The 16,716-nt window shown below is 36.4% G+C and overlaps 1 protein-coding gene across 4 annotated transcripts in view; it reads right to left on the bottom strand.

Moving 5' to 3' along the window:
* ADGRG2 (adhesion G protein-coupled receptor G2) overlaps positions 1 to 16,716 on the bottom strand; it is a 92,016-nt gene that overhangs the window by 14,695 nt on the left and 60,605 nt on the right. For 3 of the 4 annotated variants that reach the window (XM_052673974.1, XM_052673972.1, XM_052673973.1), the window contains exons 4-15: positions 13,240 to 13,266; positions 12,413 to 12,439; positions 10,714 to 10,746; positions 9,686 to 9,727; positions 8,086 to 8,133; positions 7,436 to 7,503; positions 5,947 to 6,020; positions 4,766 to 4,805; positions 4,610 to 4,644; positions 2,416 to 2,498; positions 1,752 to 1,812; positions 514 to 1,250 (exon numbers count right to left, since the gene is read on the bottom strand). In XM_052673974.1, the coding sequence (XP_052529934.1) occupies positions 514 to 1,250; positions 1,752 to 1,812; positions 2,416 to 2,498; positions 4,610 to 4,644; positions 4,766 to 4,805; positions 5,947 to 6,020; positions 7,436 to 7,503; positions 8,086 to 8,133; positions 9,686 to 9,727; positions 10,714 to 10,746; positions 12,413 to 12,439; positions 13,240 to 13,266 (1,275 nt within the window). The remainder of the gene's footprint in view (positions 1 to 513; positions 1,251 to 1,751; positions 1,813 to 2,415; positions 2,499 to 4,609; positions 4,645 to 4,765; positions 4,806 to 5,946; positions 6,021 to 7,435; positions 7,504 to 8,085; positions 8,134 to 9,685; positions 9,728 to 10,713; positions 10,747 to 12,412; positions 12,440 to 13,239; positions 13,267 to 16,716) is intronic. The other variant, XM_052673975.1, reaches the window with a different exon arrangement.

The raw sequence follows: 16,716 nt of genomic DNA on the forward strand, positions 1-16,716 counted from the left end.
TAAGCAGAAAAATTACAACAGTTTTCTTGAATAAAAAAGCTTACCACAGATACAAGCATGTTACATGAAACACAGCCTTTTTTTTTCCCTAACAGCTAGTTTGCAGATAGCAATACTTAAGAGCCTTAGGAAAATATACAGCAAGGTTTCAAATAGTCACCATTGACCATACTTTATACTGATTATAAAATCACCGTAAGTGATGCTAAACAATCTATTATTTAGAATTTTTAGCTACTGGGTGCCTGCAAGAAGAAGGAAATCAGGAGAAAACCAGAAAACCTAACTACTATAGTTAACAAAATATTGTAGCGTGAGGTACCACTCATCATAGCCAGAGGCATCAGAACATGTTCTAAAATGAGTACAGAGATTTTGAAAGTTGTGTCAGGCTTGTCATGGTAATTAGAAGATGATAGCTAAGACACAACCAAAATCTTGTTTAAAAAAACTGAAAGCAAATTCAGTATATGGATTTCAAATTAAAAGATATTTTTTATTTGTCATGTTTACCTGTGCTTCCGTTAGGCAGGCTACCATGGCCACCAGCAGTAGAATGAGGATGAGATGCTGAGACAGAATGTTTGACAGGACTAACAGTAGGGGTTATTGAAAAAGGAGTAAGGGGAAGAACAGGTGCTGTAGTAATGTTTCTGTTATCAGAAATAGGTTGGGTTGAATCTGTAGAAAGAGGAATCTGTGCAAAAGAGCTGGTGGTAGTTTCAAAAGGTGGAATTGCTATTGGAGGTTTGGGAGGAAGCAAAGAAGGGGAAACTGCAGAAGATTTAGTGAAATTTACAGCAGGAGAAATTATTGTGATAGGCTTGCTAATATATGTAGCATCAGATTTAATTGAGAGAGCAACATTAGAAATAGATTTTGTTGCAGGTATGGAAGAGAGAACTGTAGTGACAGATTTATTAAAAGCTATGGAGGGAAAAGTAGCCACGATTTGCTGAGCAAAAGACTCAGTAGAGGAATATGTAGTGGTATCAGTAGTGGCAGACAAAGAAGTTGTAGTGGTAAAAGTTTCAGAGAGAGGATTTGCAGTGGAAGATGTGGAGAGGGTTTCAGAAAATGAATTTTCTGTGAATGGGGGGATCAGTGGTCTAATTGGGGGTGTTCGTTTTGCAGAAACCACAGTGGGGGAAAGAAAAGCACTAGATTTGAGGGAAGAGAAAGCACTCTTTTTATGAGGAGGAGAATGAGAAGACGGAATCCATATGGGATGAGGCGGCAATTCTATAGTACTGTTAAAAAAAAAAAGCACATAAATACATGTTAAATTTAAAATTATTTATATTTTAAAGAAAATTAGCTATAATAGAAGAATATATATGAATCATGTGGGCATATTAGTAATATGCATATTTTGAAATTCATCAGGTCATTTCTCATGCCCTAGTGACAAATAGTACTTATGTAACATTTTGCGGCTTCATGCATTCTATTTTGCTATAGCTGTTAACTATGAAGTCCACATGATACCCTTTCATTTTGTCTTCTTTGGAGGTGACATAACTCTGAACTCAAAAGCTTCTGGCACCACAGGGAAAAGAAAAAAGAAAAAAGAAAGAGAGGAGAAAGAGGGACAGGAAGGAAAGAGAATGGAACTATACAGGAAGATGTCTGTCAGCTTGTGCTCGTGGAATCCTTTCCTAGCTATTATATTGCAACATGAAAGTTCATTCTATTTATCCATTACAAAGATAAGGGAATCAGCATGCCAATCTGTTTGTATTTATACTTACTACATTTTTAATTCTTCAGCAGTCAAGGAACAATACCTCAGTGATGAACAGCAGCACTGTTCTGAAATGACAAGGAAGCATTAACATAGTTTGCCATGAAGCATAAAAACTGCTTATACCATTAAACAGGTTATTCAAACAAGAGTACATTTTACAGCTTTTTTTTTTTTTTTTTTTTTTTTTTTAAACAATAGTGCATTTTGAATAATCAGTTTTGAGGTTTTTGCTCAATGCTTCAGAAGTTCAGACTTCTCTTTTTAGAGAAACCAGTATGCAAAGCTGTATGCTTTGAAACAGAGAGAAAAAAGCATGAGCCACTCCATACTATCAAAATACAACTAAGAAAACTGAGCTACATTATAAACTTTGAGAAATGCATTTGTGTTTTCCAGTAATGTTACAGACAATACTTTCAAAATCCAAAATGCTTTAACGTAGTCAGCAACTTTATATGTAAAAAAAAAAAAACCCAAAGCTTTCATATACATATTTCCCACTCCTTCCCCCCAAAAATCAGAAAGTCTGCATTTTTTTATGCATTTACATTATTTAAAAAATTATTTTTATGTAAAATTAAGAGGTTTTTTTTTTTTTTTTTAGGTACTTAGTAGTCAACTAAAAACAGGACAGTTAATCTGTGAGACTGTTTTAAAGCATAACTCACGAATTTTGTCTATTTCTTCTTTCTCTTCTAAACTGCTTATATTCCCTTTCTTATCCAGCTTTATTATGAAATTGCAGTGTGTACTATAATGAGAAGAAAAAGCCTTAGATTCAAGAAATAATTATGTCATTGCAATACATGAATCTAATGACAAATAACAAATCAGAAAAAGCATTTTTTTCCTAAGCTTTTTCAAATCTGGGGATGTTTCCAAAGCATGTAGAACACTATGTCAGGTTAAAACAAAGAGCAACACATTCATTTGCAGCAGCTTATTTCCTTATTCCTCTACAGACTCTGTCGATTCTTAAATGTGATCCTTCCTAGTCAATGTTAGCCATTAAAGAGTTAGTATATAATAACAATCTCCTTTCTTACTGTAGAGAAACTCCAGAGAGGAATCAGAACACATCTAAGATGACTGTTAGTGTATCCTTGCCTATGGAAACCTAGTGTTCTCTCTTAAGATTTAAAAAAAGTGAGCTTAAATGACTCAAACAGAAAACTACATTTCATCCCTATCTAAACGAGCAAACATACAATCAGAATTCTTCCTGAGCAGCTGAAACACATTGGTGAACAAAAAGGGAACACAAAAATGAAGCAAAGTTTCTTTCCAGCTAACAAATGGAATGAATACCAAGCTACTGTCAGTGTATGACACAAAAGTGTGATTTGACTTTCTATCCACTTTTAGTAGGGGATTTCAATTTTTGTTTGATCCAAAAGCATTAAGATAAATCCTCAAATTCAAGTATATTGGAAGTTCCAGATTTTGTTTCAGAATATACTGTTTTCAAGCCAATCTGTTTAAAGAATCATCTGTTTAGCTGTGAGTAGCAACAAAGTTGACAGAGATTATCTAATTTTAAGGTTTCCAGGATCATCTGTCTAGAGCAGCTTTGCCATTCTGATACTTCAAGCCTTCCAGACTCTGAAAATTCTTCTCAGGCTTGTCCAGTCCTGAGCATGACTGGCTTCCCAAACCGAAGAACAGCTTGGGATAAGAACTACTACCTGAAAGGAGGCTGAGACAAAGTAGGGATCAGCCTCTTCTCCCAGGCTCCAGCCTCATCTGGAGTACTGCATCCAGTCCTGGGCTCCCCAGTACAAAAAAGACAAGGATCTCTTGGAAAGAGTCCAGCGGAGGGCCACGAAGATGGTGAAGGGCCTGGAGCATCTCTCCTATGAGGAAAGGCTGAGTGAACTGGGTCTGTTCAGCCTTGAGAAAAGAAGACTGAGAGGGGACCTGATCCAGGTCTATAAATATCTGAGGTGGGGGGGGCAGAATGGCGAGGCCAGACTGTTTTCAGTGGTGAGTGGAGACAGGACAAGGGGAAACGGCTGGAAACTGCAGCATAGGAAGTTCTGCACAAATGTTCACAAGAACTTCTTTACAGTGAGGTGACGGAGCACTGGAACAGGCTGCCCAGGGAGGTGGTGGAGTCTCCTTCTCTGGAGATGTTCAAGACCTGCCTGGATGCCTACCTGTGCGACCTGCTGTAGGGAACCTGCTTTGGCAGGGGGGTTGGACTCGATGATTCTGGAGGTCCCTTCCAACCCCTACAATTCTGTGATTCTGTGATTGGACAAGAGGTGACGGCCTCAAGTTGTGCCAGGGGAAGATCAGGATGGGAATTAGAAAAATTTCTTCACAGAAAGAGAGGTGAGGCAGTGGCACAGGATGCCCAAAGAGGTGGTAGAGTCACTGTGCTTGGAGGTGTTCAAGAAACAGATATATGTGGTACTGAGGGACATGGTCATGGTTTAGCAGATAGTGCTGGTGTTAAGTGGACAGTTCAACCAGATGATTATAGAGATCTTTTCCAAACAACGATTCCATGATGTTTGAAGTAATTTCCTCAAAAAGACTTAGTGACTAAGAAGCTGTGTGACCCAGCTAATTTAAAGATGAAGGAGAAATATGGCAGGTAAGTCTGTGTTTCAAAAGAAGATTAATGAAAAGCAAAGCAGTTTGGTAAACAAATAAAGTAGATCATTAATAAGATTAATGGGATCAGAATTTCTTTCCTCATTAGCCTGCTTATATTTGTTCAGCCTGTTTCTCAGACTTGACTTCCTAGACAATTTTTCTCTTGTTACACAGCCATTCATGCTTGATACATCACAGGCTCTTAAATATGTAGTAGCTACTAAATATATGAAATTAAAAAAAAAACAAACAACAACAAACCTCTGGTTTTCTGAACTGCATTCCAAAACGGACGACTATAACAACAAGGAAAAATAGAATAAAATTGTTTTGTCAGGAGAAAATAGGACTTATGACACTATCATAAATAAATTGAAAAAAAGTATTCCAAACAGTAAAAACAATTAGTAATCTTACCTCACTCATTTCTTGCAAGGTTTTGTTGAGCTCTGATATTCTGTAACATAAAAAGTTACAATTATGGAGGATTTCTAATTATGTTTTAAAGACAATTATAGCAGTATTATGAAATAAACAAGCAATTACCAAGAAAAAAACCTTTTTTAAAAATGACAACAGTTCTAATATTGTACAAACACTTTAAAAGGATTGAACAAGTAAAGAATTGCCTTTTATTAGACACTTTGCAAACTACATTTAAAACTGGCACCACAGATTTTAACATCAATCCACATCCTTACAACCTATTTAAAAGACCAAAAGATAGATCTTGATGTCTAAATGCTAACTTGCCCTTTGGAACAAAATTGCCCATTTAGAACAAAATTTTGAACTTACACTGAAAGCAAATCAGTAGGAGTTATGGCTTTCTAAAAAACCAAACCAAAACAAAAACAAAAACAAAAAACAAAACAAAACAAAAAAAAAAGCCCACAACATGGTCTTGATTTACAAAGGGAGTTTTTGGAATAGCAGTAAAGACATTCTCTGGAAAGCAGTATGAATATTAAGCATGCAAAAAGGTAAGCAGAATCACAGCTATGGGACACAACCTAGATAAAGACTTAGATTCCTCTGGAAAGAGGAAAGTGCATATTTTAGAAAGACTGTGAAAGAAAAAGTTATAGTGAAATAAATATTGATTTAACTCCATAAATCAGAAAAACTTAGAACCCTAAAAGTTCTCTTAGTAAAATTTCTTAAAGAGACAGACTAAATCTCTGAAATTAAACAACAATTTATTCATGAAGAGCAACAGTCAAATTGACCTACTCAATAATCCACAGTTCACATTCTCAGGTACCGCTACTATTATTATCGTCTTAATCATTATCGTTATTATTATTACTGAGATCACCAGCTTATAAACAAGGCATTCAGGCCTTGTTAAAGCCCAGTGAACCTGAAGGACCTGAAATGTAATCAATAAACGTAGTATTTCTTTAAACAAACTCCAGGGGTACATAAAACAACATGAAGACTGTTCTAATCAATACAAACTTCGTGTTAAAGAAAAATAGTTCACATTTCCTGACATTTCTAAATTATCAAGTACAGGAATAATGCAAAGTGAAGAGTCTGCTAATTACATGAAAAGTCTTAATGTTTTTGAAATATGGCAAAGATTTCAAGTTTACCTCAGTTCTTGTAAGGTTGAGGCTGGAATTGGAATAAAGCCTGAAACTTGATTGTCAACGGTTTTGTTATTAATCTGTTAGAAAGAAAGATACCAATGCTAAATAAAATAAGTGAACTTTAGCATTAGAATAAACTCACATTCACCTCACTCATTTAAACAGAAACACATTTGGAAAGCCCAAAGAAAATCAGCACCCTTTCCCATAAATACACTGCAGTTTATATTTATTATGCCTGTGTTGTCACAACTTAAGGAATTGCTTCATCTAGAATACACCTAATTTAAGGGCTTAACTTGTGAATGATAAAGGAAAGAGGATAGCGACTTCACCACACATCACCCTGGAGAAACAGGAAGTTGGCTCAATCTGCAATAGCAATCTTAGACCAGAAACTGAACAAACTTTCAACTAAAGTGATAGTGCAGCAATTGGACAAGCTACATAAATGCTGTAACAAAAATAGTCTCCCAGTAGAATCCTGGGAGTTAGAGCCAAGAACTGAGGTGAAACACATATGTCTGCTCTTGCCTCTAGGCTGGAGAGAGTACAAAGGTTGATCTAAAAGTCCTTTATAGACCTGCATTCTTATACTTTGTTTTCCACCATTACCTGTTATTTCTACATTTAAAGCAGTGAGCATCTTAATGAAAACATCATCTAACAGTTACGGTATTCACATTACCACAGAAATATTCTGCTAAAAAGTAAAACAGCTTCCAGAGACAGAAATCTACTTCTTCTAATAGCTGTAGACATAATGTTCAATACAGCAGGATGGTTTCAGGAGATGTTATCACTACGGAAACAGAATACAAAACAGATGTGGCTCTTGCTTTTGAGATACTGGGGCCTACCCCTGCCCAAACTCACTGCTCAGTTGAGTTGCAGTGGCTCTCTGTGGTGACTGCTGACAACTATCAGGCTTGCAAAGATTGACACGTAAAATCATAGACTGAGTGTAGACACAGATGTATAAAAGAAAGGTACAAGGAACCATTAACAAGCTCATGGCCCCTTTGTTTCCCATCCACAACAACCGAATAGTCTTAACTGCCACCAGAAAGATGCCCTATTTCAGAGTGTCTCAACATGGATTAGTTTCAGGGTGCAATCTAACCTAATTTACGCTCAAACTGTCAATATCTAATGATGCTAGCTTTCTTAATTACCTCAGTTCATCTCCAAGGAATTTAGTTGTAGCTAGGCTGTTTAGACTGCTCTGCATACTTCCCAGGTTTACCTCCCTCTTTTCAGTGATTAAATAGAGAATAACGACCCTTGCTATAGTAAGTTTACTTTCTTACACTTATAAACAAGCGTTGTGTGTCTAAATTTTAAGAGAGAGTATTACTGTACGTAAATTAACCCATAAATACTATAATAAGAATCATGTTATGATACTAAGCATCTTATGCAATTTAGGCACAGACAAAGAAACTGATTTCAACCTTCCTTTTAAAAAAGTTTTACAAGAGAAAACACTTACTACTTCTATATTTAATGATGTGTTACTTTCTTCTTTTGGATGAAGCTCTACCTTGCCCACATAGAACACTAAAACCAAAACAAAAAAAGGTATAAGAAAATAAAAACTTAACATGATGTAACTTCGTGATGTAAAATAACTTGAGAATTAAAAAAACAACAACACACTCTTCTGTTAGAATGCAAGGGAAATAAGAACACTTAAAATAGCTTTTTGGAACATTCAGTGTTTTTGCAATAGTTCTATCTCTTCTCTCACTGTTTCCGTAAATAAACTAGACTTATACCAGTCTCAGAACTTCACTGTTCTCTGTATTTTTTGAGTTTCTTGAGTTTTTACAGTAATAACTCTAAACAGTATTTCAACATCTGTTCCTGATACAGAATTACATTTCATAAGGCACACACTAATAGCATACTACTTTATTGTTTTCTCAGTTCCGTAATTCTTATAATCTGTTGCACATACTTTGATAAGGATCAAAAATCTACATATTGAATAGTATTTTTAAATTAAAGAGCACATTTTAATTTTTTTTTTTTTTTTTTCAAGCTGCACAGAGTTAGCTTGTATATGGCAATTAAAGGTTGCCTTATTACACAGAAAACTGTTTGGCATGATTTTTATAAAAAGAAAGGAAAATCACTGACCTGAATAATTACAGACAGATGATACATTGCATAAAATGGTTTCTCCAGCTATATTTTGGAGGGAAAAAAATCTAATGAGTAAAAGAGCTGCACTTAAATCCAAAACTGACAAACACATTTTGCAATCATTTCCCCGCTTCTTGTTTTAAATGTAAACTTCTTTACATTACACACACTACCTTGGCTACACTTCTCTTGGGCACTCACCATGACATTATCTGAGACCCAGTATTCATAGTGAGACACGCTGGCTTTCATTAATTAATTCTGAGTAATTTTTTGCAACTGTTTCTCCAGATCTATGTACAAGTAGTCTCTGGTTGTTGGGTTTTTGTTTTTTGTTTGTTTGTTTGTTTGTTTTTGCTGTTGTTTCGTTGTTTGTCTTTTTAAGTCAGTTTGGTGACCATACACAGTTGTACACATGACAATATGCAACATAATTAAGTTACTAATATATAGGTAAGACTGTATTCTAGTAGGAATGCACGTCTGCTTTTTAATAATTTTCTATTGTGTGGTTATTTTCCAAAATTAATTTTAGCAATTCTTTCTAATGAATACAACCAAAATAGTCAAGTTCTAAACTCTCATTGCAACTTTCCAGATGTAAGTACAGTATTTTAGATTAAGAATATAGACTGGCTTCATAAGCAAAAAACAAATGCTGTTTTCTCTGCTGTTATCATTATCTAGTTGCAAATGAGATGAAAAAATTTTCTTTCCCTTTTCCTTTTACCATTCTTGTGGCCCAAATACTTGCTTATTTTAACTTAATTTTCATCATTTTTATCACCATCAACAATCAGCAATCAGAAAGTATGGATTGCGAGCAGCATGTAATATTCAAAACATTTGAAAAAAAATTATTAACAATATAAATTTGCCTTCCATTTTGTGCTGGGAGCTGCCAGAGAAGCAGTAATGAAAAATGTATCAACACTTTTATTAAAAAATGCACAAAGAAATAAAATATTCACAAATCACTAAATTTGACAAAATTCATTACATGAAGGACAGTAACATTTATAAAAACCCAACACATAAAACAAGCACCACAAAAAACAAGCAGCAAGGTCAACTCGATTTTGTTTACAACCACTTGTGTTGCTGAGGATCTTGCTTAGGATCTCTACAAGCCACCAAAATGCACAAAATAATTAAGGTACTTGGAGGTAAAAGAGCAATCAAAAATTGCTACTGCTTCCAGACTCCAAAGATCATCAGATAACATAGCTGCAAACCTCTTGCAGGCCATCTTCATACAGTCAAATTATGCTAGTTGGTATGGATGCACGTCAACTATTCTATCATTTACACTGTCTCAGTGTAAATACACTCCAGCTTAACTCAGCACACCCCTACAACTGGATTTGCCCTGAGAACATCATGTCTGGGTTCAGATTGCTCCAATCTGCTTAAAAGCACGATGACGTTTTTTTTTAATAGAACACATAGGTCCTGAAAATTTCTTATATCTTTGTGACTCTTCACATCACTGTTCTGATACAATAACCAAACTTTCCCATGTGTGGGTGTCTAGGCAAGCACAAGTAATTCTAAGAAACACAGAAGAGTGTCAGTGGTGATGTATGAATCTTACCTGGTGCTACAGTGGAGTAATAGACAGCGAGGTCAGGAATTTCTGTTTAAAAGAAAAATAAAATTAAGCTTTCTCATTTTTATTTAAAAAGATCATGAAATATGAGTGATAAAAGCGATTTCCAGATTCCACTTGGTCTGTCTTCCCAGAAGTGTAAATACATGACTATTTATAAGGGGATTCATGGGACATGAAAAAACAGCACTGAGATACACCCAATCAGATATTTATGTCCCCATCTGAGCCAGTTACTCTAGCCTCCATATTATTTTCAGTTGAGTGCTGCTTTTTAGGCATGATTTCCATTTGGCCTGTTCTATGTGGGTACTTCAAGTGTTCATGTTCTAAAAATGTATTTCTCTCCATCAAATATGACAAATAGCAGGTTATCTTGCTCAGATACAGACATGCAGACCCCTGTGCTGATAAAGGATGAATCGACTTGTCTTCAAATGGACAGATCAGGAAACAAGGTGCAGCGAATTCTCCCAATGGAAGCTTACTGATGCTATTTGGCAACTCATTGCAAGAACATACATTTAACATAACTTAACATAAATTTATATTATATGCAATAAATTGTGTTAATTATGTAAAATATATTATATACAAGAAATTATTTAATTATAAATTACGTATATTAGATTATATACATAATTTAAGTGTTTTTAAAGAATCCTATAGAGGTTTGAGTTTTGTAAAATTCTTTAAATACTATCATGAAGTATACAAAACATTCCATCTACAGATGTACCAAAAACTTCTATACCTGCCCAGTTTGGGCTTCTGTATACACTGCAACATTCTGCGTAAAAAAGTATAACAGCTTTCAGCTAATACAATGCATTTTGAAACCCTACCACTCATGGAGACTTAAAATACAGACTGGAGACAATTGCATTTTAAGACAGTTTAAGAAAAGAATTTGGACTAAACAAGTCTCAATTTAAAAAAATATTAAAAAAGCAAACTTTCATGAACGCAACACATTTCCCTTCAGATGTGACTGCACTTGCGCTAACTCTCACCTGTGCTTTCTGCAGCATCATCTGAAATCATCTCTGAAGAAGAAAAGTCAGTGGCATTAAAAACCATAAAATAAAAATCTAAACAACTAAAAATCTAAAAAAAAATCTAAATCTAACTAAATCTAAGTAAGAGAAACATTAATAAAATCTTGCCTGAGGGACTAATAGGATAGGTGACAAAAGTAACAATAGAGGATTCTGGAAGAAAAGAAAAGAAAAAAGATATTAATGTAGTATTTTATTTCTGTGTATTTTGGAGAAAGAAGCAGAATGCAACACTTCCACCAGGAACTGAATTTTAAAGATCTAAATTGCCTTTTAGGAATAACTTTTGCGCCCAGTACGAACAGCTGACATTAATTTGACCATCTCAGTAAGCATATGAATGCAAAAAGCTAATAACAGAGTTCCTTGAGATAACTTCCTTTTATTGGCTTCTTCTTTTGGAAGAGGCAGATCAGTTTCACGTAACTAATTCCTCAGCCCAAAGGCTGAGTTCCTGCATGAACTTGTAACACTCAGAAGCAGGGATGATATGCTGGGAAAACTGTCTCCAAGGAAGCTATTTTTGCAGAAACCATGTATAAATACACTACCGTGAAGTGATAAATGCTTTTAAGTGAATGGGAAAAGGGAAAGTAGGGAGAAAGAAAGAAATTAGGAGAACAGAAGAAAATTTAATGATTGCTCAGGATATGCTTAGAAAGCAGATTTTAAGTGTCAGTGCAGGAATATTAAGTGGTTCAAGGATCACTTTGATCACTCCCGTAAGACAACTAAGTGACTTTTTAAAAACAGTTGTTTCATAACATCTGAAAATTATGCTTTCTGAACTTCTCTGCTAAAAGCATCACTGCCATTGCTAGAATCAAAATCTTAAGTATGAAAAAAAAAAATTCTACTGGATTAGCCATTCCAAGACTTTTCAGATGTGCTCTGTTAATTCCATACCAGAATAAAAGCTAAGTATATTTAGCTCTTAAGTGACAGTCCCGAAGATAACAGCAAGTAAAAAAGCAGCCAAAACATAAGGAAACAAAATGAAAACTAAATATTGACTTCATCTGCATTATTCAGATTGATACTATAAATACTGAATTGGCTGTAGTTGTTAAAGATGAATCATTCCTACAGAATGATTGTATCTGTAAAAGTAAAAAAAGTGTTGTGTGTTTGTGTCTATTGTTCCTTTTCTTTAGAGCACAATATGTCAGCATACTTCAAGGAAAAATGTAGTGGACTCTTCCCATTTATATACAGTCTTTGTTATATTCCACAATATTTTCCTTTTAAAAATGTTGTCATGATGATGTTCACCACCTCCTGAAAGTTAAATGATGTACACACATCTTGTAGAGTGGGAAGAGACATATGGGAGCTTTAGTCATTACAGTGTTCCCCCTCTGCCATCTCTGCAACTGTTCACTGGACAAAAGGCTTTTCATCAAGCAACTCACATCTACCCCAACCTCAATCATCACTGACAAAAATCATGAGTAATCCAATGAGGGCTGCTATTTCAATACAAAGTAGAATGAAGCAAATAAAGACAAAAAGTAATAATAAAAAAGAAAACACTACATGTTGGACTTCATCTGCACTGCAACTTTTCTGCATTACCCCAGGTAAAAGCAGAGACTGATCTAATAGGAAATAATAGACACTATAGTAGTAATCAGTAAAATCTTGATGTTCTTACCAGAAGTGGATGTTGCAGTTGATGATTCTGAATGCACAGTTTTTGTTTAAGACAGAAAAAAGAGAAAAAAACACCAGGAACACAGATTAGCAAACAGATATAGTAGATCAGATACATACATCACCATTCTCAGCAGCTTTTCCTTATATTCCCCAAAAGTTAACTGTGTTCACCAGAAGAGGGCAACACCTGCTTGTCAGAACAAATCCAGGTTGGAAAAAGGATAGATGTAAAAATCTCTGACAAAACAAACTCATACACATTTGAAGTTTAAATACAATTCAACTAAAGATTATTTCTTTTCAATAAATACTGGACAGTTTGCACTGTGTAATGTTAAGAAAACAAAGATTGTTGTCTCAAAAAAAATACAGCTAGCCCAAAAGCCACATGCCTACCCTGAGTGTGTTGCTAATTCTGGGAATGGGAATCAAACGTATAATGCCGCACATGGGTTATTAAGAACCCTTCTGAGACATCACACAGCAACACTGAGAATTGCTGTTTGGAATTCATCCCATACACAATCATTCTCCTTTCAATTCTGAAAAAAGCAGCATCACAAAACATCAATTTGTTCCAAGTTTGAACATCTGATCTTGATAGGAGTCAAACAATTATTTATATAGCAAACTACAGCAAACTAGCTACTAAATGTTTGATGTTGTCAGAGCGAACATTTGGATCAAAAAGAAATTAAGTGATTTGTTATCTGGTGCACGACTTTGCAAAAACTGAAGCAGGCCTACTAGATAGGTTGGTATTTCACCTTCCTTCAGTCAGCCTAACTAACTCCTCTGATTTTCTTCTTATAAAACAATGCTCACCTGCAGGTCTGGTGGTTTCCTCTGTAACTGACAAAAAATAGAAACAATTAGGTGACACAGCTAAGAGTAGAGACTTTTGCAACAGAAAGCAAAACCAAACTAAAAAGAATATGTCTCTCCTAAAAAAAACCAACCAACCAAACAAAACCCCCCCCCCAAAAAAAACAAGGACAAAAAAAAAGAATAAAAGGTAACTTAAGAAACCCAACACTGCCAAATCGAAGCAGAAGGCATTTAGCATATTCATTCTCCCTAAGGATTCCACAGCCAGACTTTCAAATTACAGTTTGGTCCTAAGAGTAAACAGTTAACTCATTAGAGAATATTTTTTTACTTAGTTAAGCAGGTCTTCAAGTTGCAGAAGAAGAATTAAAATCCCTCAGCTGTCTCCTATCATTCTATTTGGAAGATAAAATTTTCCTGCTCAGAATAGAGAAAGCACAGAGAAAAATATCACATGACAGATCGTGTTCAACCTGCCCTCATTAGGCTTAGCCCCTTCTGAGAGGAGTCTCTAAAAAGGAAACTTCTAAATGTCAGAGAAAGATAAGAAAGTGGAAATACCACATTCTTCTGTGACACTACTCATCTACTTCCTAGTTCATTCTTACCTTAAGGATGCACTTTTTGCACATTTGGGAACCTGCTAGCTTCCCGTCATTAACAAAATCTCTCACTTAAATTCAAGCTGGCTCACAGAACTCCTTTGTACCCATTTCTTTTTTTTTTTCTTTTCTTTTTTTTTTCTTTTTTCACTTGGCTTATCGCTTGTGTATTTATGGGAGTCACAGATTAGTCTGTGTTTTCCCACTGCCTCTCCACTTCCAGTGTAAAAACAAAGTAGAGCAAATAGCAGCAACCAAAAACGCCATGCACAACCATGCTTTGGTAAAGCTGGATTTTTTTGTAGAATGTGGGGAAATAAAATGCTGGTGAATTATTCACAAAATGAGTTTTTACTAACACAGTAAGAAGCAAAGAAAGAAAGCAGGGAGTGGGAGAAGTGGGTAAGACAGAAATGCTACATTACAAACTCATTCATAAAGTGCACAGAATATACTGTGAGAGTACATCTACATTACGTAGATGCTCACGCTCCCTACAGCCACACTACCAAAGAGCATCTAAACAAGAAGTAGGCAAACACTGCTAGAGCTGACATGGCTCTGATAGACCTGTCTCACACAATATCAGAGTCTCTAAATTGGAGAGACACAGATTTGATGGACAGCCCACTCTGTGAATAAGGAACTAGTTGGATGGTTGCAATCAGAGTGCTGTAGACAACAGCACATTGTCCAGGTGGAGAACAGTGACAAATGGCAACCCTCGTGAGTCTGTACTGGCACAGGTACTATTTTAGATCTTCATCAGCAACACGGGCAGAAAGAACGCCTGCACTCTCAGCAAGTTTACAGATGATGCCAAGCTGGTGACATCAATATAATGGAGGAAGCAATACCATCCAAAAGGACCATGACATGCTTGAGAAATGAGCCTGTGCAAACCTCATGAAGTTCAACAAGGCCAGGTGCAAGATCCTCCATCTGGGTTGTGGCAATCACAAACACGAATACAGACTGGATGATGAGTGGACTGAGAACAGCTCTGCCTATGGCCAACCAGTACCTAAAAGAGCCTACTTGAAAGATGGAGACAAACTCTTCATCAAGGAGCAAACTGATTGGACAAATGCTGATGGCTTAAACTACAAGAGCACAGATTTATATATAGATGTTAGGAAGGAGTTATTTGCTCAGAGGGTGTTGAGGCACTGGAATAGGAAGAGATCGTATCTCTTGCTATTTTACAGATGGGCTCAGTGACTGAGGTGTGGATATGACAATTGAAGCCACCAGCCTTGTCTTAATTAATGGTTAGCATTTCATGCAAAAGCCCTTCCTTCCAACCAAAAAAGCCCTGGAGAAAATAAAATTTTCAAAAGGAACCCACCTCTTGAAGTATGTATTATCTCATAGCAAAGGCCAGCACACAGTTTCTGCCCACTAAAAAAAAAAACTCTACCTGGAGAATCTGATCTTAAGGTCATTCTCAGATACTCTTGAAGAGTCAGTTTAGACATAGTCACTACAGACAAACTGCTTCTCCCATCCTCTATGTGCCTTCAACTTGCTTTGCAGATTTTGAGAGTACAAGTAATACCTTGAGGTGGATAAGAAAAGCTGTCCAATAACACGTTTAGTACTGTAGGATAATCAGTAAGACAGCAAATTCTAAAACCGTCAAAAGCTTTTAGTTACAAATTCAGTGGTATGGGAAGCAAAATAAGCTAAACGCAAGCCATGAGCCTGGAGCTGGCAAATGCATCAAGTGATGGTGGCATGCATAGTCTGAGGGACTTCTCTTGGTCACATATCTAACCACAACTTCTCTTACAGCACTGTATTCACATGCCTATTGTAGCTATAGATTATCTGTAAGGAAGACTTGTTATAGAAAAAGGTGCAATACTAAGTTCACTAGCCAAGTATTTCATCAGAATCCCTTTGAATGCTGAAAGTTAGAGGAGAAGTAGCTGTGATATATTATTCAATTTCACATACATTTGACCACTGTTCCTATATAGTCTTTAAGTGTTAGAAAAGAATGTGCATATAGCATATTTGGAGAAGAACTGAAGTCCAATCCAAAGTATCCCTAAAGATGACATGAAAAAAGGAAAATAAAATCACCAGAATGTGTGCTAGTCACAAAACCAAACAGAACATTAATTTCCCTTGGATTGATCTCTAAAGATGAGAACAAGAAAATCCTGAGACGCATGGAATTTGATTTCACTTTCTTAATGCATTTTTATCTGCAACACTGTTGATCTAGGATCATCAAACCAACACACTAAATACTGTATCCCAAACAAGACATTCTATACTGTAGGGATACTTTTCTACATTTTCTGTAATAGGGAACCAAAGGAAGGTCATGCCTAACTAATCTTGTGGCCTTCTATGATGGAGTGACGGCATTGGTGGACGAAGGGAAGGCGACCGATGTCATTTACCTGGACCTGAGCAAGGCCTTTGACATGGTCCCCCACCACATCCTCATCTCCAAATTGGAGGGAAGTGGATTTGATGGGTGGACGACCCGATGGATAAGCAATTGGTTGAAAGGCCGCAGACAGAGGGTGGTGGTCAATGGCTCTATGTCCAGGTGGAGGCCGGTAACAAGTGGTGTCCCCCAGGGGTCTGTCTTGGGACCGGTGCTCTTTAACATCTTTATTAATGACATCGATGAGGGAATTGAGTGCACCCTCAGCAAGTTTGCTGACGACACCAAGCTGAGTGGTGCGGTTGATACGGTGGAAGGAAGGGATGCCATTCAGAGGGACCTCGACAGGCTGGAGGGCTGGGCTCGGGTGAACCTAATGAGGTTCAACACGGCAAAGTGCAAGGTTTTGCATTTGGGCCGGAAGAACCCCAGGCACCCGTACAGGCTGGGAGGAGTGGGCCTTGAGAG

This window comes from Tympanuchus pallidicinctus, unplaced genomic scaffold (assembly GCF_026119805.1).
Source record: "Tympanuchus pallidicinctus isolate F22 unplaced genomic scaffold, pur_lepc_1.0 scaffold14, whole genome shotgun sequence".
NCBI classification, from domain to species: domain Eukaryota; kingdom Metazoa; phylum Chordata; class Aves; order Galliformes; family Phasianidae; genus Tympanuchus; species Tympanuchus pallidicinctus.